At 35.2% G+C, this 22319-nt stretch overlaps 2 protein-coding genes across 4 annotated transcripts in view; one reads left to right on the forward strand and one right to left on the reverse strand.

Annotated features, from left to right (window-relative positions):
- Window positions 1-15161, forward strand: part of cacnb2b (calcium channel, voltage-dependent, beta 2b) — a 78871-nt gene extending 63710 nt beyond the window's left edge. For 2 of the 3 annotated variants that reach the window (XM_030160100.1, XM_030160098.1), the window contains 4 exons: window positions 1184-1279; window positions 4854-5027; window positions 11640-12426; window positions 14066-15161. In XM_030160100.1, coding sequence (XP_030015960.1) covers window positions 1184-1279; window positions 4854-5027; window positions 11640-12374 — 1005 coding nt within the window. In that variant the 3' untranslated portion in view covers window positions 12375-12426; window positions 14066-15161. Of the gene's footprint in view, window positions 1-1183; window positions 1280-4853; window positions 5028-11639; window positions 12431-14065 lie in introns of all 3 variants that reach the window. The other variant, XM_030160099.1, reaches the window with a different exon arrangement.
- A 925-nt stretch (window positions 15162-16086) lies between these two features.
- The window catches only part of LOC115437379 (macrophage mannose receptor 1-like), a 33597-nt gene continuing 27364 nt past the window's right edge, over window positions 16087-22319 (reverse strand). The window contains exons 28-34 of the mRNA XM_030160607.1: window positions 21292-21524; window positions 19497-19662; window positions 19084-19239; window positions 17981-18097; window positions 17199-17357; window positions 17038-17067; window positions 16087-16497 (exon numbers count right to left, since the gene is read on the reverse strand). Coding sequence (XP_030016467.1) covers window positions 16238-16497; window positions 17038-17067; window positions 17199-17357; window positions 17981-18097; window positions 19084-19239; window positions 19497-19662; window positions 21292-21524 — 1121 coding nt within the window. The 3' untranslated portion in view covers window positions 16087-16237. The remainder of the gene's footprint in view (window positions 16498-17037; window positions 17068-17198; window positions 17358-17980; window positions 18098-19083; window positions 19240-19496; window positions 19663-21291; window positions 21525-22319) is intronic.

The following is a 22319-nucleotide window of genomic DNA, read 5'->3' on the forward strand; positions in this document are numbered from 1 at the left end:
TAGTTTTTATTAGTTGTCGTTTTTTTCTGAATGCTTAGTTTTAGTTTAGATTAGTTTAGTTTTAGTATTAGTTTCAGTTTTTGCATATATTTTATCTTCCTCACTATCCTATTCAAAGAAATTAGTGAGGCGTGGGTAACCCTGGACACTTTATTTGGGGGTGGGGTTAGGGCGGCTCATTGGCTAAGCAGAGACACAAACATATGTACAGTAGGATGTATAAATTCCCTATAGCAGGTTGGGGGGGGGGGGGTGATCCATACACAAGGTCACTTATGTGAAAACAAAACTGAAACTTTCCATACTTTCACTGTTGGCCTCCCGACTTCTATTCCTGTCTTATACCGCTGATCTTAGAGGAAATTTTTACATGTTCTATCCTATATCAACACTGAGAAAGACGAAAATGAAGGGAATATTATCTGTAATTTTTATACGTTATAGTTAGTTTTGTAAACACACAATACAGTTTCAGTTATCATTTTTTTCTTTTAATTATAGTTTTTATTTATTTCAGTTAACGAAAATGTTTTTTCAATTTTAGTTTTCGTCATTTCGTTAGTTTTCGTTAACGATAATAACCTTGCTATATATGTGCTAAGTTTGAAGTAAACTGAAACAAAATTGATGTTTTTATAGACATGTGGAATTTCGCCATTATAAATAAATGGGAGGAGAAAAATGATTTTTAAAATTCATAAAAAAATTTGAAATTTGACCTACTTTTCCCAAAATGTAATCACATCTATTTTGGATCACTGGTAGTCTATAAACCAAATCTGGTATGAATTCAACCAACAGTTTTGCTGCTACACAAATTTGAAATTTCTTCCATTATAAGTAAATGGGGGAAAAAAATCATATAAAATGTAAACTTTGACCTGTTTTTCCCAAAATGTAATGAGATCTGTTCTGGGTCACTGCCAGTTTATACACCCAATTTGGTATGAATTGAACCAATAATTTTGCTGCTAGAGTGTCAACAAACAAACAAACAAACAAACCGAACCAAAAATAACACCACGTTTTGGTTCGTTTGTACTCAACTGTTTCTCAGTTCTCTCTTAGAAGACAGAAGTGTACATGTTGGACAAATATCACATGACATACTTCTCAAATGTCTATCAGATGCATGCAGACATATGTTCAGACCCTTCTTTCTGTCTTTTTGCCTCTGTCGTAGGTGTTGACCAGGTTGATCAAGACCAGAGGGAAGTCTCAGACCAAACATCTCAATGTTCAGTTAGTGGCAGCAGACAAGCTCGCCCAATGTCCACCGGTGAGTGCCATCTAGTGACGGCTATGTGACATTACAGCAGTGTTGTTACTGCATATTATCCAGAATAGATGGAGGGATTTTTTTGAAGTCATGTCCTCTGTACAGGGTGGGGAAGCAAAATGTACAATGAACATTTAGTTGTTTTTTTCTCAGCAGGCACTACGTCAATTGTTTTGAAACCAAACATATATTGATGTCATAATCATACCTAACACTATTATCCATACCTTTTCAGAAACTTTTGCCCATATGAGTAATCAGGAAAGCAAACGTCAAAGAGTGTGTGATTTGCTGAATGCACTCGTCACACCAAAGGAGATTTCAAAAATAGTTGGAGTGTCCATAAAGACTGTTTATAATGGAAAGAAGAGAATGACTATGAGCAAAACTATTAGGAGAAAGTCTGGAAGATACTATTAAAGAAGAATGGGAGAAGTTGTCACCCGAATATTTGAGGAACACTTGCGCAAGTTTCAGGAAGCGTGTGAAGGCAGTTATTGAGAAAGAAGGAGGACACATAGAATAAAAACATTTTCTATTATGTCAATTTTCTTGTGGCAAATAAATTCTCATGACTTTCAATAAACTAATTGGTCATACACTGTCTTTCAATCCCTGCCTCAAAATATTGTAAATTTTGCTTCCCCACCCTGTATGTTTGAACTGATGACAGAGAAAACATATTCCCAAGTCAGTTTTGTACATTACAATTAAGATTATAGAGGCTTTAATTGTCACATGTATATGTGTTTAACCCATAAAGACCCAGTGCTACTTTTGTGGCAGTTCCCAAATTAATTTGTCTCTTTATTTAACCTTTCTTAAATGATTTATCACCATTTATTATTATATTATCCTCTGTATTTTGCTTTTTTCAGTGAAAATGATGTATTTTCCTGTATTTAATTTATTGATCATGTAGATCTTCATAAAAGCTCAAATTATGATTTAGTGATTTATTCCAAACATGCAATGAAATTTAACATATATGCACTTGCAAAACATACATAATAATACAAATATCAAGAATCATAACAATCTTAGTCAGAAGAAAAGCACAATAATTCCATTTATATGCACGAAAAGGGGTGGGAAGAAGTGCAACTTATTTAATCCCACCCCCTCTCCCTACAATATTATTGATAATATATGTCCCTCTTCCTTTTACATTACTCATCTATATTTATATATCTATTCACACACACACACACTCATTCATCCATATACACGTTTATACATATACACAATATACAAATACACATATAATCTTTTACCAGTGCCTTTCTTAGTTGTGCTGGCGAATAAATAAACAAATAATAACAAACTCAAGGAAGGAAATATATACATAAACAACAGTGAACATATGGTGACAATTAATAACCCTCTTATTCTTATTCTTATTCTTTCGCATTTGGCAGACGCTTTTTTCCAAAGCGACTTACAGGGGAAAACCAATTAAATCACTCAATCAATCAAATTTTATTTATATAGCGCCAGATCACAAAAAAGTTATCTCTTGACATTTTATATATAGAGTTGGTCAAAACCAGACTCTAAGTCAATTCTACAGAAACCCAACAGAATCCTCCAGGAGCAAACACTTGTGACTGGTGACAGTGGCGAGGAAAAACTTCCCTTTAACAGGCAGAAACCTCGAGCAGACCCAGACTCCTGGAGGATGGCCGTCTGCCTTGACCAGTTGGGGTTAAAGAGAGAGAGTAGAGAAGGGGAAAAAGAGAGAGCGATAGAGATAGGGACTGGGGGAGAGGGGGAGAAGGGGGGAGTAGGGGGAGACACATGGAGGCGGTTGAGGATAAGTGAGTGGTGATGATGAGGGCAGGGAAGAGGCCGGACCACCGCAGCAGGTCCAGAGATGATCGTGAAAGAATCTGTGGTTGTCCTGGGAAAAACCTTATTAGAATATTTAAAATGGAATGTTTGAAAGTGCTAGGACAGGAGGTGCTCTCGGAAGAGCTGGGTCTTCAGGAGCTTCTTGAAGATAGGCAGGGATGACTCTGTTCTTGTAGCACTTGGTAGAGCGTTCCACCAACGTGGAACGACCCATGAAAAGAGCCTGGATTGTCTTGTACAAGGTCTGGGGACCACCAGACTACGTTCCCCAGACGAGCGGAGTGGTCGTGGGGCGACATAAGCTTTTATTAGTGCACCTAAGTAGACAGGAGCAGACCCACGGAGAATTTTGTAGGCTAGGATTAAAGATTTGAATTTGATGCGGGCAGCTATGGGTAGCCAGTGTAACTCAATTCTAACTCAACTCTTCCCTATATCTGTGAAAAACATGTTCTTATAAGTGTTTTTGAATTAAAGTTTAGGGTTATTATACCAGAAACACAGAAAACTGAAGAAAAAGTGACGTTTTCAGCAAAGATATCCATAACTGAAAGTAAAAATAAGTGTCTCCATCCACTGTTATTGATCCAACTTTATTGGTTTTACTGGTGAATCAATGTTGTAGAAGATGACGGTGTTTCCCTGTTCACTACGGAGCCTCTGAATGTCCAAAGGGGTCATATCAGATGACCATGAAAAGATGGCAAACTGCATTTTACACCAATTATTGACATGTATTGATAGGATTAGTGGATCAACAGGTATTAAACATTTTAGATCAGTAGATGGTTTAGGTTGCCAGAGGCTGTTTGGGTCTTTACGGGTTAAATATCATCATGAAATGAGGATTGCAGCTATTTCCAGCTAAGCAAAAAGAAAGAGCAAGTATATAGAACTATAGCTATCAAGAGTCTGTACATTATAACTGCCCATAAACTGTGTATAAACATACTTAACATATGAACATATTCCTGTTTGGCCTCAAGGTCTTCATTACATATGAAGACATGACCAGTTTACCTCCACCACACTATTCATCTAATGACAGACTGCATTAAAACTAGTTCAGTGCAAGGTTCTAATAGTTTTGGATTTTTCATTCTAGTTTAGTTTTATTTAGTTCTGACTTATTTTTTCTCTAATTCAGTTCATTTTAATTCATTTTTAGAGCAGGTTTGCTAGTTTTTATTAGTTTTCTTTTTTTTTCTAAATGCTTAGTTTTAGTTTAGTTTTAGTTTTTTTATATCTTTTATCTTCTTTGTCGTCGTATTCAAATAAATCCCAGACAGGACTCTGCTGCTTTCTCCCAGCTTTAGTCTGCATGTTTCCAGGTAGAGTGGAGACCAGAAGACGACTGGAAACCACAAGTGAACACAAGTGACGGACCATTAAATATCATATGGTGCCAACAGCTAAAATTGCTTGAGGGACATAAATCAATTTCATATCAATCTGACATTGAAAAAGACGAAAACGAAGGGAATTTTATCCATAATTTTTATCCGTTTTAGTTAGTTTTGTAAACACACAATACGGTTTCAGTTAGTTATGTTTTTTCTTTTAATTCTAGTTTTTATTTATTTCAGTTAACAAAAATGTTTTTACTATTCTAGTTTTCGTCATTTCGTTAGTTTTCGTTAACAATAATAACCATGGTTCAGTGTCGTGTCCATGTGGCCTCTGTCTCCGTCTCAGACTTAACACGACTCTTAATTTCCTTTAGGAAATGTTTGACGTCATACTAGATGAGAACCAACTGACAGATGCTTGTGAGCACATAGCTGACTACCTGGAGTCTTACTGGAGAGCCACTCATCCTCCAGAGATGGAGCCTGCCAACGCCCTGGTGGCCCAGCTGGCCGAAAACACACTGCCCACCAGTCCTTCAGCAATACCGGTACGTACATCACATAAGGCACGCCGAAGCTAAGCACTGGCATGAGATCACACACTCAGAGACGCAAGGTTCTAATAGTTTTGGATTTTTCATTCTGGTTTAGTTTTATTTAGTTTGGACTTTTTTTTCTCTAATTCAGTTAGTTTTAATTAGTTTTTAGAGCAGGTTTGTTAGTTTTTATTAGTTTTTGTTTTTTCCTAAATGCTTAGTTTTAGTTTAGTTTTAGTTTTTTCATATCTTTTCTCTTCTTCACCGTCATATTCACATAAATCCCAGACAGGACTCTGCTGCTTTAGTTTCCATGTTTCCGACTCTAAACCAAGTGACGGACCGTGAAGTACCGTATGGTGCTGCTAGCTAAAATTGATGGAGTGAAATAAATCAATTCCATATCAATCCGACATTGACAAAAAACGAAAACGAGGGAATTTTATCCATAATTTTTCTTCGTTTTAGTTAGTTTTATAAACACACAATACAGTTTCAGTTAGTTATTGTTTTTTCTTTTAATTATAGTTTTTATTTATTTCAGTTAATGAAGATGTTTTTTCAATTCTAGTTTTTGTCATTTCGTTAGTTTTTGTTAACGATAACCTTGCAGAGACATCATACTCATCTCATCTCATCTGTGCAGATGTGTTTGCACTGTGGATTTTAACTTAAATGTTAAGGTTATCAATGTTATAATTACAGTTGCGGAAAAAATTATTAGCCCATCAAAAGTCACCAGAAACAGTGGCTATGCAATCAAGTATTAACTCCTGTGTGTATCATGTGACTAAAACAGACAGAAAAGAAAACATGGAATGTCTAAAAGCAATGTTTTTGTCAGCACAATGCCATAGATACTGATGTAAGAACTGAAGTGATTTTGGTTTTTATCAAGAAAACATGGAAAATGGATAGATATCAGCTCTGAAATTAAACTACTATGAGCTGTTTTTGTTGTTGTCATTATATTTGTTCAAACAAATGTACATTTAGTTGTACCAGGCATTAAAATGAACAAGAAACTGAAGAAAACAAGGGTGGTCTAATAATTTTTTCCGCAACTGCATCTTGAACATCACATTGTGTTGCATGTTTCCATTTTTTCATCTAACATTTTCATTTCTCCTTGTCTTACTCCACTGGAAAGTTGAGGAAATGAGATAGGTCTGCCTATGGTGAGTGGAGCACTTCAAAATTCTACTTTATTCTGTAGATTAGATGTTTGTTAAAGAACATTTTTTTGTTTTCAATCCAGGTGGCACAGTAAAACCTGATTAAAATAGATAGAGTTAACCCAGATGGAATAAGAACAATGCAAGGAAGTGATCAGTGTTTGCAGAATTTAAATGAATATGACGACAGAACGCCCTGCTTTACAACACAAACGGTAGAATGAATGGAATTCCAGCTTTGTGTCATTAAACTACACCAAATCCTCCTGTAGATGGACACCAGATGCTCATGTTGGTGCAAAAAACTTTCTCTAAAGTACTATATTCTAGAAACCGTCCATTCATAAGAAGCTGTAAGGAAAGTATTATTTGGGTCAATATACAGTTACTTTTTGAGTTATGTTTACAGGGTAACATAGTTGACAGGTAGAGTCGACATTTTTGCTGTTTTCAAGCCTCAAATCAACAGAACCATAACACAACATGGCATTTTTACAGAAAGATTCGTCTAAATATCATATATACAACTGAGTAAAATTGAGATTGTAAGTTATTTATAAAGATATTGTATTAACACTGTTGACATAAGAGTGCGATAAATACACACTTGACTCACACACTACTTTATATTAAATAACTAAGACAGAACATATGTTGGAATCTTGTCAGTGTTTTCATCAGGAGGAAATGACATCATGTGGAACAGGTCGTGTGGTCTGGAATTAACACACTTCCTTCAGAGGTGTTTTTGTAATGGCTAACTTTGGTGAAAGTGATTTCTCAGACACAGATACAATTTATTTTCCATATAAAATCTGATATTTTGCCAAAAAAGAAGTATCTGTCATGATTATCTTAACCCTTTCATGCATATTTATGAGAACCATCATCAAGATTTTTTCCTGAGTGTGTTTATTCCTCTGTAGACATGAAAAAAACATGATTGAAATTTTTCTAAAGAACCTATTTTTTATGGAGTTCCAAAAATGTCCATTCAGATGGACACCATGCATTTAATTTGTGAAGCAAAAAAACTATGAAACCTATGAAATAAAACCATTTTTAATGCTGCTAATCTGATGTTTTCTCACATTTTATCATACTCTAATACTAGTTATTACTCATTTCATGGAGATAATATGCAAAAAAAAAAAAAAAAAAAAACCTGTTAATTACAGTCTAATAACAAATAGCAACTGATTCACTCTCAAACATGTTACTGCAGATCAGGTTTTATCAAGTATTTATCAGTAATTGTGTGAATGTCAGTGTATGGGATGGTGCATAAGTGTCCACTGTGTTGGCTGATATGGAACTAAAACAACAAAACCCATGAATATACAAGAGAACAGCTGGAGAAGAACTGTCCACTGGAGTGACCACTGTGCATGAAAGGGTTAATGTAATAAAAAGAACATAATCAAAACAATTTTTGATTTAGCTCATTTTATTATTGTTCAGCTAATTAGAAGGTTATTACTAAATTTGGACGATTATTTAGTTCACATTTTAGTATATCTAATCATTTATTAATTATTTATTCATTAAATAATTATGGAATTTTTAATGACATGATAATAATGAACATAAAAAAGATTAGCTTTTTCTTTTTAACTTTTAATAAAGATGTATTCAAGATATATCCCATAGACTTCAAAAGTCCCTCAAGTATATATCGACCCATTTATCAGTCAATACTCCTGATTTATTTTCATGTAAAACCATCCTCCACCTTTTTAAATTCACTACCTCTGGTAATATTGCCAAATGTTAATTTTGTGTAGTAAGTTGTTAGCTTCATTCTTACTGTTAATAATAAACACAGTTACATTTACTGATTCTCCCCTGAGCTCTTAACCACTTTTTTCACAAACTTGTGTGTTAAATGTCAGTAAGTTAGTGTTAATGATGGGTTGCTAGGTTGATTTTTGTTTTAGTTCTAGCTCAATTACTGTCCAAAAATTTTAAAAATTAATAGTTGACTTCACCACCTCTGACATGATTGCACACTTGGGTGTTTGGATATGAAAGTTTAACCAAATTTACACTTAATGGAACAATAATGTATGACAGAAGAATGTCCCTGTCTGATAATATTTTTACTAATGGTGGAATATTTGATGTCAAATGTGAGGGGGATAGGATTTCACTTGTGCAATTAGGCAACCTATTAACCACAAGAGGGCGCTATAATACCATCAAATATATTAGAGTTTCCAGAGCACTTTTGGAAAAACAAACTTGCTACAGTATATCAGTCGGTGTATTTCCACTAACGCATGGGTGTCAAACTCATTTTAGTTCAGGGGCCACATTCAGATAAATTTGGTCTGCAGTGGGCTGAACCAGCAAAATAATAATATAATAATATATAAATAATGACAACTCCAAACCTTTCTCTATGTTTTGGAGTGAAAAAAGTACATTTACATTATGAAGATGTTTACATCTACAAACTGTCCTCTCAAACAATGTGAATAACATGAACAAACTGAGAAAAATATGTAATTTTACCAATATTCTGCTTCAGTTTATCATTTCCACATGTACATTACCACTTACAGATCACAGTGGATCTACAAATACACAAAACATTTTGTAACAGGTGAGAATATTATTAAAATTGCACTCACTCCTCTTAAGACATTTCAGGTTGTTCATATTTGTTCAGGTTCTTCAGATATTTTTTTGCAATATTATACTTTGTTTTAGTGTAAATACATGAAAATATTTACATTTACAAAGAGAAACATTTGGAGTTGTGAGTATTTATATGTTATTATGACCTACCTGAGATTGAATTGATCTGAATGTGGAACCTGAACTAAAAGGATTGTTATTATGTTAGTGTAATTTTTGCATTTCACAAATTCATCCCAGGGGCCAGACTGGACCCTTTGGCGGACTGGATTTGGCCCCCTGGCCGCATGTTTGACACCTGTGCACTAATGTATTTAATGTTTGAAATTTCACATAGGAAACAACAAAGTTTAAAAAAAAAAAAAATGTTGCAAAAAGAAAGACATTGTAAATATTAAACTCACATGACTGATCAGTTGACTGATCAGCTGATACATTCTAAAGAACTTGTATTTTCACTTTGGAGACATTTCAGAAGTTTGCCTCAAATGCACTTTAACATCATGTCATCCATCCATGTTGTCCATCATGTCATCATTTCATTATGTTTCCATTCATCTACTCATAAAGTACTTGAGACACAACCTGCCTCCTCTAGATAGATAGATAGATAGATATGAATGAAATCTTTATTTTGAACATGTAGACGGTGGAAAAAAAAAAAAAAACAACCAGCAAAATATAAGCACTGGTACATAAATGATTGATAAGCAAACAAACCACAAAAAAAAAAGATAATAGTAATAATAAATTATGAATAATAATAATAATAATAATAATAATAATAATAATAATAATAATAATAATAATAATAATAATAATAATAATAAATTATGAATAATAATAATAATAATAATAATAATAATAAGATAAATAAAACAAATGAAATTGAGTTATACATGCTCAAAAAGGAGTAAGAAGTAAAAACTTATGTACTCCTACCCCCAATTTCTATTCCTTATGATTACTATATATCAATTATTATTTTGTATGAATATCAATATAATAATAATAATAATAATAGATAGATAGATAGATAGATAGATAGATAGATAGATAGATAGATAGATAGATAGATAGATAGATAGATAGATAGATAGATTATATCAGTGTTCTTCAACCTTGGGGTTGCAACCCCACTTGGGGTCACCTGAAATTTCTAGAAACTGATAAAATAAAATTAGTATTAAAAAAATATTTTTTTTTAATGATTCAGTATCTATTTCATTATAATTAAAACACCACACACTTTTCCTAATAAAAATCAATTTCAAATAAAATGCAGGATACAATATCTGAGAGGGCATATCTTAACTGATCTGATCATGTGACTGCGTGTGTTACTACGCTTCAACCTACCTGGGCACAGTCAGAAACCAGACCGAACAGAGAATGGAAAGATTTCTTCGCCTGCCTGGCCCTGTTAAGACATCTCCGAGAGAAAAATGTCTCAGTTTTGAATGTCTGGGTCACCAGAAATTTGTGATGTAAAATTGGGGTCACAAGCCAAAAAAGGCTGGAAACCACTGGATTATATAATCTGTTTAAAGGCAAAATAAAAATGTTTCCACCCTAAAATATTGGGAAACTTGTGTACTTACATTATATCAAGTGTTTCTTGATTGTTCCAAAGCAGAAATCCATAATTTTATTCCGTGTACTGGCCCATCCCTCTGGGTGTCTGCCAACGGCATTGTATCTCTAACGATTAAATCCTGCAGGAGCTGAAATCACGGCAAAAAAAATACAGTATGAAAAATGACATTGTCCTTGTGTAACTTTATTGATCCCAAACTGGGAAATTACAGTACAGCAGCAGCAAAAACCTGGATAATTAAACTGTAAGGAGCAAAATAAATTGTAATGTTCAGTATGGTTACAAATTTTATTAGATTTTCAGGAAATTAGGACATTATTGGGTGTATCTTTAGTATGTACTAGTCCACATAGACCAGGGGTGTCAAACTCATTTTGGTTCAGTTCCGTATTTAGCCCAATTTGATCTGCAGCGGGCCAGACCAGTAAAATAATGACTTCATAACCTATTAATAATGACAAATCCAAGTTTTCTTTATGTTTTAATACAATAAACCCCCAAATAAATTATGAAAATATTCACATTTTACAAAAAAGATGTGGATAACCTGAAAAAAACAGAAATTTCATTTGAAAAATTAGTGTAATTTTAATATTATGCCTCGACTTATTATTTATACATGTATATTACACACAATGTTCCATAAACATTTGGTAACAGGCAGAATATTGTTAAAATTTTGGAGTTTGGAACTAAAATTTGAACAGTTTCTACAATATTCCATCTGTTATTATTAACACAACTAAAGATCACAGTGGATCCATAAATACACCAAACATTCAGTAACAGACAAAATATTGTTAAAACTGCACATTTCAGGTTGTTCATCTTTGTTTTTATTTATGTATTTATTTGCATTTTATTGTGAAAGAATAGTTTTGTAAATGTAAATATTTTCACAGTGTAATGTTATTTTTTTCACTGAAATTTTTTCCACATAATTTTTCACAAAGAAAATTTGTCATTGTCATTATTTATGGGTTATTGTGTTGTTATTTTTACTGTAGATCACATTGGTCTGTATGTGGAACCTGAACCTAAAGGATTTTGACAACCTGGACTGTTCAGGTTCATTTTTGCGCTTTCATCCTGCGGGCCAGATTGAAACCTTTGGCGGGTCAGATTTGGCCCCCAGGCCGCATGTTTGACACCTGTGACATAGACATTTTGTGCCACGTTGAAATGAAATTCTGTTTTTATTTTCTTCTGTAGGATGAGCAGAAAAACAAGAAATCTGCAGCTGCGAAGAGGAAGGGTTCCCGGGAGAACCACCTGGACCAGGAGCCCCCTTCAGCCCCAGTGCAGGAGCAGAGAGCTGAGGAGGGCCAAAGAGAGGAGGAGGAGCGGCTCCTGAGGACTGAACCAAAGAGACCCCAGCACACCCACCACCATCACCACCACCACCACCACCACCGGAGGACAGAGCACCACGGCCACACCCAGCACAGTCAAACATCGGGTGGAGCTGACGTGGTGCTGTCAAGCAGGGATTACAGCCAGAGGCTTCCCCGCAGGCACCCGCCCGAGGAGAGGGAGGAGGAGCTGGAGGACGTGGAGGAGGAAGAGGAGGAGATTCACTACAACCAACGGGGCCATAACCACCATCACCATAACAGCAACCATCACCACCACCACCACCACCAACATCACCGTGGAAACAGCCAGCCGCATGTCGGAGAAGACTATGAGCAGGAGCACAATGAACGCAATCGGCAGCACAGGCATCACCAGCATGTTCCCACACGGACACAGCACACAGACCAGTACCCTGTACACAACCACCACAGCTACCACCACTACCACGGCAGAGACAGGGACCGGGACAGAGATAGAGACCGGGACCGGGACAGAGACCGGGACAGAGAAAGATACAAGGACAGAGAAAGGGATCGAGGTCGAGACAGAGATGGACGACAATGGCACAGGGATTCCTACATCCACTCATGACTCTTGTTTCTCCAGTGGGTTGATGCGTGCTCTTATGCTGCTCAAGTTTTAATGCACTAACACACAGGTGTCAAACATACGGCCCGGGGGCCAAATCCGGCCCACCAAAGGGTCCGGTCTGGCCCTCGGGATGAATTTGTGAAATGCAAAAATTACACAAAGAAATGAACAATCATTTTAGTTCAGGTTCCACATTCAGACCAATTCAATCTAAAGTGGGTCAAATCGGTAAAAAAACTATCATAATAACATATAAATAATGACAACTCTAAATGTTTCTCTTTGTAAATGTAAATATTTTCATGTATTTACACTAAAAGTATAATTTTAATAATAATAATAATAATAATAATAATAATAATAATAATAGTAATAATAGTAATAATAATAATAGCTTTATTTATGTAGCACCTTTTAAAAATAAAGTTTACCAAGTGCTTTTGACAAAGTAAAAGGCACAACAGCAGGATACAAGATGCAAGTAAAACCACTAAAACAGAAGCAACACAATAGGAGAGATGTGTACAACAATGCAGAAACATGACACTTCCAATAAATTTAATGAATCGGAATAAAGAGGACAGGGTTAACATAACATGATGCTGTCAAATCACTGCAAAAATAAAGGAGTGAGATAAAACATCATGTATGAGAATATAAACCAACAATCAAACAGGATAAGATTCAAATTTTAATTAAAAATTAAAAATTAATTTTGCAAAAAAAAAAAAAAAAAACCCGTGAATAACCTGAACAAATATGAACCACCTGAAATGTCTTAAGAGAAGTTAGTATAATTTTAACAATATTCTGCCTGATATTAAATGTTTTGTGTGTTTGTAGATCCACTGTTATCTGTACGTTATAATATACAGGGTGGGGAAGCAAAATTTACAATATTTTGAGGCAGGGATTGAAAGACAGTGTATGACCAATTAGTTTATTGAAAGTCATGAGAATTTATTTGCCACAAGAAAATTGACATAATAGAAAATGTTTTTATTCTATGTGTCCTCCTTCTTTCTCAATAACTGCCTTCACACGCTTCCTGAAACTTGCGCAAGTGTTCCTCAAATATTCGGGTGACAACTTCTCCCATTCTTCTTTAATAGTATCTTCCAGACTTCCTCGTAATAGTTTTGCTCATAGTCATTCTCTTCTTTCCATTATAAACAGTCTTTATGGACACTCCAACTATTTTTGAAATCTCCTTTGGTGTGACGAGTGCATTCAGCAAATCACACACTCTTTGACGTTTGCTTTCCTGATTACTCATATGGGCAAAAGTTTGCGAAAAGGTATGGATAATAGTGTTAGGTATGATTATGACATCAATATATGTTTGGTTTCAAAACAATTGACGTAGTGCCTGCTGAGAAAAAACAACTAAATGTTCATTGTAAATTTTGCTTCCCCACCCTGTACATGTATAAATGATAAACTGAGGCAGAATATTGTTAAAATTACACTTATTTTTCAGTTTGTTCATGTTATTCACATCTTTTGAAAGCATAGTTTGTAGATGTAAACCTTTTCATAATGTACATTTACTTTTTTCGCTCTAAAACATAGAGAAAAGTTTGGAGTTGACATTATTTATATATTATGATGTTATTATTTTACTGGTCCGGCCCACTGCAGATCTAATTTAGCTGAATCTGGCCCCTGAACTAAAATGAGTTTGACACACCTGCACTAACAGATGGACAGAGTTTATGAACAGTTCTTCTCCACATATCATTTGCCATTTTTTTACTCATACCCTCTGCCACACACATGCACAAGCTTTTACTTCCATTAACTTGTTTAATAAAAAATCTAAATTATTCATGGATGATATGTTTTTGATTGTTTTTGCACAAACATTAACAAGTCAGTGGGCAACATCCACAACTTTGATTTTTTTAAATTTTTTTTTTTACATTTTTCATGCAATTGTACTGAGACCAAAAACCAAAACGAGCTAAAAATTTGTCCATTAACTGTTTTTGATGTGCTGTTGGTTGGACAAAATAATAAGCAATATTTGATGTTTTCAACATGTTACTCTAGAATGAAAATAATGATGTGTTGCATCACAAAAAAACAACTCTACCAGGACATAAAAGATGCTGATCTCATCTGAAGATCATGGAATAGATGTGGGTTTTAGCTTTGGCACATACACATGCATTTGAACTTTTTTTTTTTTCTACAAAGTTAAACAGTGATGTTTTGTTTTGAACAAATGGTCCAAAAACTGGGGGGGAACAATTGATTTGTATGTTTCACTGTTGTGTCTCTACCCAAATGTGTATCCTCAAAAGTCAACAGTTTATTTTACACATTGATAAGGAAAGTCAAACTATTTTTATACACTGATTCTCAAAGGGAGTCTTACTTTGCTTCCTACTTTTTCTAAATGGTGTAAAAGCATATTTACTGACTTGCATTTGCTCTGATTGGAAGCATGACTACTCTTTCGGTGACACTGATTTGTGCTATATGCTGGATACTCTATGCATTCTCTTGTGATATAATATATTGCTTGAATACAATCTCTATGCATTTGTACATATGTCATAATTGCCTTGTTAGTAAAAACATAAGAACCAGAGAGCCTGCTGCACTGTTCGGTAGAACTTGACCCTCTGTGTATGACTGCTTTGAGTTGAGACTAAAGTCAATCTGTTCCTTTTACTATGATTTGTTTTGGTTATTGTTTTTGTTTTGTACAGAAATGAGAAGTTAATTTTGGCAATATGCATTCTATTGTTGAAAACCATTAAAATATAAACAGAATGTGCATTATTTGGAGTTCTTTATTTACCGTCTTGAAGTTTTCCTCCGTCTTTATTTGTGAACTTATGAAACTGTCACGTGAATGTTTCATAATTGTTCTTCTCAAACCAACGTATGCACTACATCAGTGAAATCAGAGTTGAGTCATAGTTGTATTTCTTGCAGATGTAGCTGTGTTTAATGTTGTGTTAATACATCTCAGAGCTTAATAATCTGTTGCAAAAATTTTAAAAAATAAACAATGTACAGAATTAGTTAACACAGCAAACAATTTGTATGAAATCACAGAGTAATCTGAAGTACAAAACCTTAAACATTGTTCTACTATATATCAGTAACTGTAAGATTCTGTAGACAGTGGACCCACTATTTATAAAATCACACACATTGAAATTCATGGATTTGGTTCAATTTAAAACTGCGCAGATAATGTACAAAGTAAGAAATAATCTACTGCCAAAAAATATCCAGGGAATGTTCACTGAAAGAGAAGGAGGATACAATCTTAGGGGAGAGCTAAAATTAAAAAAAATATATATAAAGAACAGGAGATAAAAGAAAGTATAAACAAATACATTTAAAAAGAGGTATGAAGAATTGTTTCTAAATAGGTATATGGAAGATAAGGGATAAAAACAGTATTGTCTCAGGTACTATTCATGGTTTCTTGGAATTATGAGAGAGTAATTAGAATGTCAGAGATTTTCATGTGAGTGGATTAACTCCTTTGGTGATGTAAAAAAAAAAAAAGTGCCTTAAGTTTAAAATTATTCAGAAATATTGAAATGAGATGGTAGATATGTTTTTTTGTTTTTGTTTTTTTTTTTTAATTTTTCATTATTGGTGTAAATGATCAATGCTGTACACATTTAAATTGATGTGAGCAGTGTATTAGTTGAAAAGGATAGGCAAAAAAATGAGCTTTTGCTTCTAGCCTATTCCTTTTTTGGTTTTTATGTTTATTACAATTAATGTACTGATTACAAGGATTGATGTAAAACCAAAAATAAATTCATTCATTCATTCATTTATTCATTCATTCATTCGGTGTGCCCCACTGGATTCTGTTCTCCCCTTTTCATTCATATAATCATAATGGGCTGATGGTTGTCTTCCTCTGCATTGTCTACCAGTTTACTGGTATCAGCCACGTTCGGCTCTGACTGCTTGTTGCTTGAAAAGAGTGGGTTGTCAAATGTGGTTAACTTCTCAGGGATCGGTAAGCGATGACCAGATTTCTTGAAGATGAAGAGGGCGATGAATATCCCCATCACTATCCCAGTAATAACGATGACAGCTGCCAGAGCTATATGACTGCGGCGAAGAACAGGATTCTCATGTGCTGCACAGAGAAGAAACGACAATCATCAGCTGAAATGAAGGAACAGGGTCTTTTAGGCTGCATTCAGACTGCAGGTAAATGAGGCCAAAATCTGATTGTTTTTTCCCATATCATATGGGTCATATGGGTCCTGAATCTGATATGTATCTGATATTTTGCAATGCGATTTCAGTTTGAATGGCCAGGTTGCATTTATCCAACCTTTACGCCTTTGAAATACGACAAGCGTCACAATTCTGTGATCCAGGAGGAGGAGCTGCGGGAAAAATATATTTACTTCCATAAACACATTGCGTGCGTGCATGGTCACATATTACATCAGGACCTCTTTTGCGCAGGTGGGTCATTTCAGTCGCATTTAGTTCATACTCAAAACTGACAGAAGTCACATTTACTTTACAGCTTTACTTATTCAATATGTAATACAAAACGAGCACACACAAAAAATCGGATTTCACCAAAAAATCTGAATTGTGCATTAAGACCTGCTGTCTGAACGCAGCCTAAGTCACATAAAGAAAAGGAGGAGGTGGAACTTACTGGTTGAAGGCGATGGCTTTGGTATTAACACTAGAGACAGAGAGAAGGAAAATGTGATTGAGGGCTATTTATCTTAATTATTAAAGTAAGCACATCAGACTTCAGATTATTAAATAAATCTCAATAAAGTCAATACAGTGCAAACTGGGTCTGAACTTTACCTTTGCGTGTTTTGCAGATGTATGGTCTATAAAACCAGCTGGAGGTGCTCCTCCATTTCCCATCTGAAAGTACAATCGCTGCATGGATGTTTCCACCGGGTTGCCCTTCGCCCCAGTTAGTGTAGTCCATTACTGTACCGTCCGACCATAACCACGCTCCTAAAGACAAATTCATAGTAAAAATAAATAAATAAATAATATATTTTATGTTCCACTTCAGACATGTTTTGTTCATACAGTATGTATTAAGTACACATGTAACCTATGAGAAATTAGCTGCACAAAGAGGTTGTAATTGTTCATCCATTTGTTTATTTCGAGCAATTACAGAATACATGCAAATTCAAAATTCAAAAAAAAAAATTATTCATCTACACTCGAAAAGGAGTGGGAAGAAGAAAAACTTATTAAAAAATAAAATAAAACCTTATTATTGTTGTTATCATTATTATTATTTAAAAGGTTTTTCTTTATCACAAAATGCCGATCTATAACAAAAATAGTTTCCAACAAAATGTAGATGAATACTTGTTCACATTTCCATCCAGATATTTTTATTAATGTTTTTAATGTGTGCATTTAAAAAGTGACAAGATCACAATATCACAAAAAAATATGAATGTCTTCGGGTCATTGATAAAACACAACATTTGAGGTCATCATGTTATAAGACAAATAACTAATGCATTAACTTGAAAAACTAGACAACAAATGAATCTACAACAAAGATAATCAGTAGCTGTAAGCCCCGATGGTTGGAGACTCTGTGAATGTACCAGTACCTTTTTTACTCCTTATCAGTCCGATCCAAACAGTGTGGGCAGAATCATCCAACATTTTGATACTGTTGAAGATGAATTCTTGCTCAGAGGGATCTTCAATGCTGAGTAGTTTTGCATCTTCATTATACAAACAAACAAAGAAACAAAAAACCAGATATGTCTTTAGTAGAGGTCTCATCAAACATTTTAGTAGGTTACAATAAATATAGAACATGCAGAGAAAATTAGTAATTTATTTTAAATATATAAGAAAAAACAGAATTTTCTATTAAGTTATCATTAAATTAATGAAAATAGAAATACAATAAAATAAAACTGTCTCTTTACATAATCAGCACAAAGTTGGAAGAAGTAAAGTCTCCCATCTCCTCCTTAGAAGTTATTAATTTATAATAATTAATACACACACACACACACTACTCCATACATACATATATGCATACATATACACATATGCAGTCACATGTATGAACACACATGCGTACATGCATACATCATGAGGACGCAGGTCAGAGGTCAGCTACGGCCAAACGCCTGCAGAGGTTACGGCAGGTCCAGAAAAGTCCACTGACTGGCAAGAATAAGTCGGCCATTAGCACCTGTGCCCTGCCAGTAATCAGATACCCCACAGGTATAATATCCTGGACACTGGAAGAGATGTGAGCCACTGATATGAGGACAAGGACGCTCCTTACCACACACAGAGGGTTTCACCCTAAGTCCAGCATCCTGAGGATGTGCACGAAGCCAAACGAGGGGGGGCAAGGACTAGTGAGCATCAGAGCTACTGTGTCCGAGGAAACAACAAACCTCCAGGAATATATCAAAAGGATGGCCCCCAGTGACCAACTGCTAAGTGAATGCCTCAGGTAACAGAAGCCCAGCAGGGAGGAGGAGCCAGAGGGGCTATTATGGAAGGACACGACCCTGCATGGCATGGACCACCAGAAAACTGAGGAAGTGGCTGATATCAGGAAAACATACCAGTGGCTGATCTTATCTTATCTTATGTAACAGATGTGAAATTATATGACCCCCTTAGATTATAACCCTCCGTTCACTCAGTGAATATGTTTGAATATTACCTGAAACAAAGACCTTACCATGTCTGATGCAACTAGCAGATGCATGGGTCCAGTCAGTCTCCTCTGTGAAGAATTTATAACAGTAACCCTTAAATGGTTGCCAGTAAATGCCCCCCCCTTGTTGGTTATCAGGGCATACGCCTGGGAAATCTTTGATCTCTGGTGGTGGTTCATCTGTGAATAAGAGAAAGAATGATTACACTGTTACAGCAAATAACTTCTCAAATTTGAATTCCCTTGCAATGAAGACAAAACTTAAAGTATTATATTTCTGCAAAAGTGTGCACAAGCAACACCAGCCAGGACACGTAATTTACTATTTTAAGCACAGTAAATAACATTGACTTTAAAGTCAGGAGTTGGTGTGGTACTTTGTTATTAAAGGATTTGGGGGTTGGGATTGATTTAATTCAGTGTAAAATGGGTCCCACCTGTGGACTTCAGACAAAGGCTGTTCATGGTTTCGTTGCAGTGAGCGGTCTTCCATTGTCCATTCACATCCACAAACACACACGGTCTGTCTCTGCTTGGTTCTCCTACATCCCATTTAACATCATTCAAATGCCAGCCATCAGTATATTGGAAGTAGCCGTTGTTCTGAAAGCAAAGATTGATCAATCCAAAATAAATTTTTTTGTTTTGCAAAGTTTTACAGCTGTTAGCAACAGGACCACAACAGCACCACAAAAGTAAATTATGTCGTTGAATGGACAGACAGACAGATATACAGATGGACGGACGGACAGATGACAAAACGATTACAATACTCCTCGACCGAAGGGTAAAAACTGAATTGAAATGAAACTGAACTGAAAACTCAGTTGGTGCTTCTATTGGAAAAAAAACAAATGTAATGTTTTCAGTATTGTGTTAAAAACTAATTGCAAACTTAAAGCTGTGGGAGACTTTTGTGACCAATTTTTCATCAAAACTGTAAAACCTCAGTCATATCCTCAGTATCATGAATCTCTAAGTCTTTCTGTGAATACTCACCTGAATCTCTTGCATTACGGTGAACAATTTCGAAGTGCCATCCACCAGAAACAAACCATGTGTTTACAAACAGAGCTGGGAGGTAATTCAGGTATCTTCGGAATTTTGTCACGACGTGCATTGTGGGAAATGCCGGTTCGCTCCACTGTCTGGCAGCAGCAGCTGGAACAGACACGAGGTGGAAACGGCAGGAGCTCCCTTCCCTCTAGGCATATTCCCCCAGCCGTTTCCGTGTCGTTTTTTTCATCCATATAATATCATATGGTCATGCTGCCTCTGCTGCTGTCAGGCAGTGGCGCAAGCCTTTGCTTCCCACAATGCATGTCGGGACAAAATTCCGAAGATGCCCGAGTTACCTGCCAACTCTGTTTGTAAACATATCGTCTGTTTATGGTGGATGGCACTTCGAAACTGTTCATCGTAATGCAAGAGATTCAGGTGAGTATTCACAGAAAGACTAGGCTATGACTGAAGTTTTACAGATTTGATGAAAAACTGGTCACAAAAGTCTCCTGCACCTTTAACTCATGTCCTTCCTAAAGTTTTCCAGAACTTTTTTATGTTGTCTTCTGTTATACGCAATTATCCTACATGATACTCAAGCAAATTTTATCTTCTGTACTGCCGAACTTCTGCCAGTCAGTATTGTTTAAAATATCGTGGACCACATCTTCGGAATAATCTGCGTCCTGAATTTCAATCAACATCTTTATCATTATTTAAAAAGCATCTAAAAAGGACTCTAATTTATGAAAAATGTAAAGCTTTATATCATTTGATTCGGAACTGTATTTTTTTTTTTACTTTTGATTATTATTTCAGTTATATCATATTTTCATTCTTTTTTTTTTTTCTGTGTATTGTTTGTTTCCGGGGAGGTATTTACATAAGCCTTTTTTGGTTTCTATCCTCTGCTGCACAATGGTGTCACTTGCATGAAAATTGTTCATTTTTTGTTGTTGTTGTTTGTGATGTGCAAATAACTAACTAACTAACTAACTAGATTGATTGATTGATTGATTAATTAATTAATTAATTATATTCAATATGAACAAAATAAGATCTTGTGAACTTTACATTTGCGCAAAACTGGAACATTTTTATTAGTAAATATATTGTGAAAAAAATTATTTTTGTTACAAGATTATTTTTCTTCCTTTTTTTTTTTAGTTTGACTTTAAGTCAGAATTTTGAATGAATGAATGAATGATACCCAAATGATACAGTCCATACCTCGTCTTTGTTCAGTCCAATCCACAGTGGAGCCTTTAGATTCATAGCCTGCAGATCAGCATAGGCCTGTGTCCACACATTTCGTAGACTAGCCAGCTTGGCACCGTCAAGTAGACAGTGCTTCTTGGCAGCATCCCAGTTCATTTTTTGGGTCACGACCTTTACCGAGTCATTAAATATTTTGATGTAGTCAGTAGGACTTGTTGGATCAGGGATGTCTTTCAAAGATGGGTCTATTAATGGAGAAACAATAGATAAGAAACACAGTACTTATTCTTATTTTCCTGATTGTAATTCTAAGTAATGACAGGATATAATCTGCCTACAGGCCCAAAGGTATTTACATCGTATCATAACAATGTATATTTCAGTTAATATTTCCACCTCATCACTTTTTCTAAAAGGCCTCAATTATCATAATAACATACCCTCCAGCCACAGATATCACTGTTAGGAGGCTTTGTCATGAAAATATTTCACAGAAAAAAAATTCTACATTTAGGAAACTGTGTGTAAAATGTTTACAAAAGATGCCAAGCAAGTGGGAGGTAACACCATCAGGCTTTAACTTATGTTGTTTTACGCCAGTTCTTGTCTTGTATAAGTATATAGGCCAGAGGTATCATCTGGAATAAAAAAAAAAAAAAAAAACTGGCTTGTTTGACTGTATTTTGTCAAACACCTGCCGTGCATCTTGGTCAGTGCTACGTGGAGGATGCAGCAAACAATGCTGATGGAAAATAGTGTTGGGAAAACCCAAAAATATATACACTGTTCCCATAAATTTGGAATAATTTTGTTTCCAGACACATTCCCCTTTTAATTCCTATTGATACATATCAGTAATCACCTTTGACCTGGTAAAATGATTACATACTCAGTCCCAGTGACACTTTATCCATCAAGAATATTGGTAATACACACTGTCACAATCATTTCATGAGAAGACGTGCAAATATTTCATCCAAACTTTATGGGCAACAGTGTTGATATAAACATATGATTTTGTCAAGTCTAGGACGTTGTAG

This window comes from Sphaeramia orbicularis, chromosome 17 (assembly GCF_902148855.1).
Source record: "Sphaeramia orbicularis chromosome 17, fSphaOr1.1, whole genome shotgun sequence".
NCBI lineage: Eukaryota > Metazoa > Chordata > Actinopteri > Kurtiformes > Apogonidae > Sphaeramia > Sphaeramia orbicularis.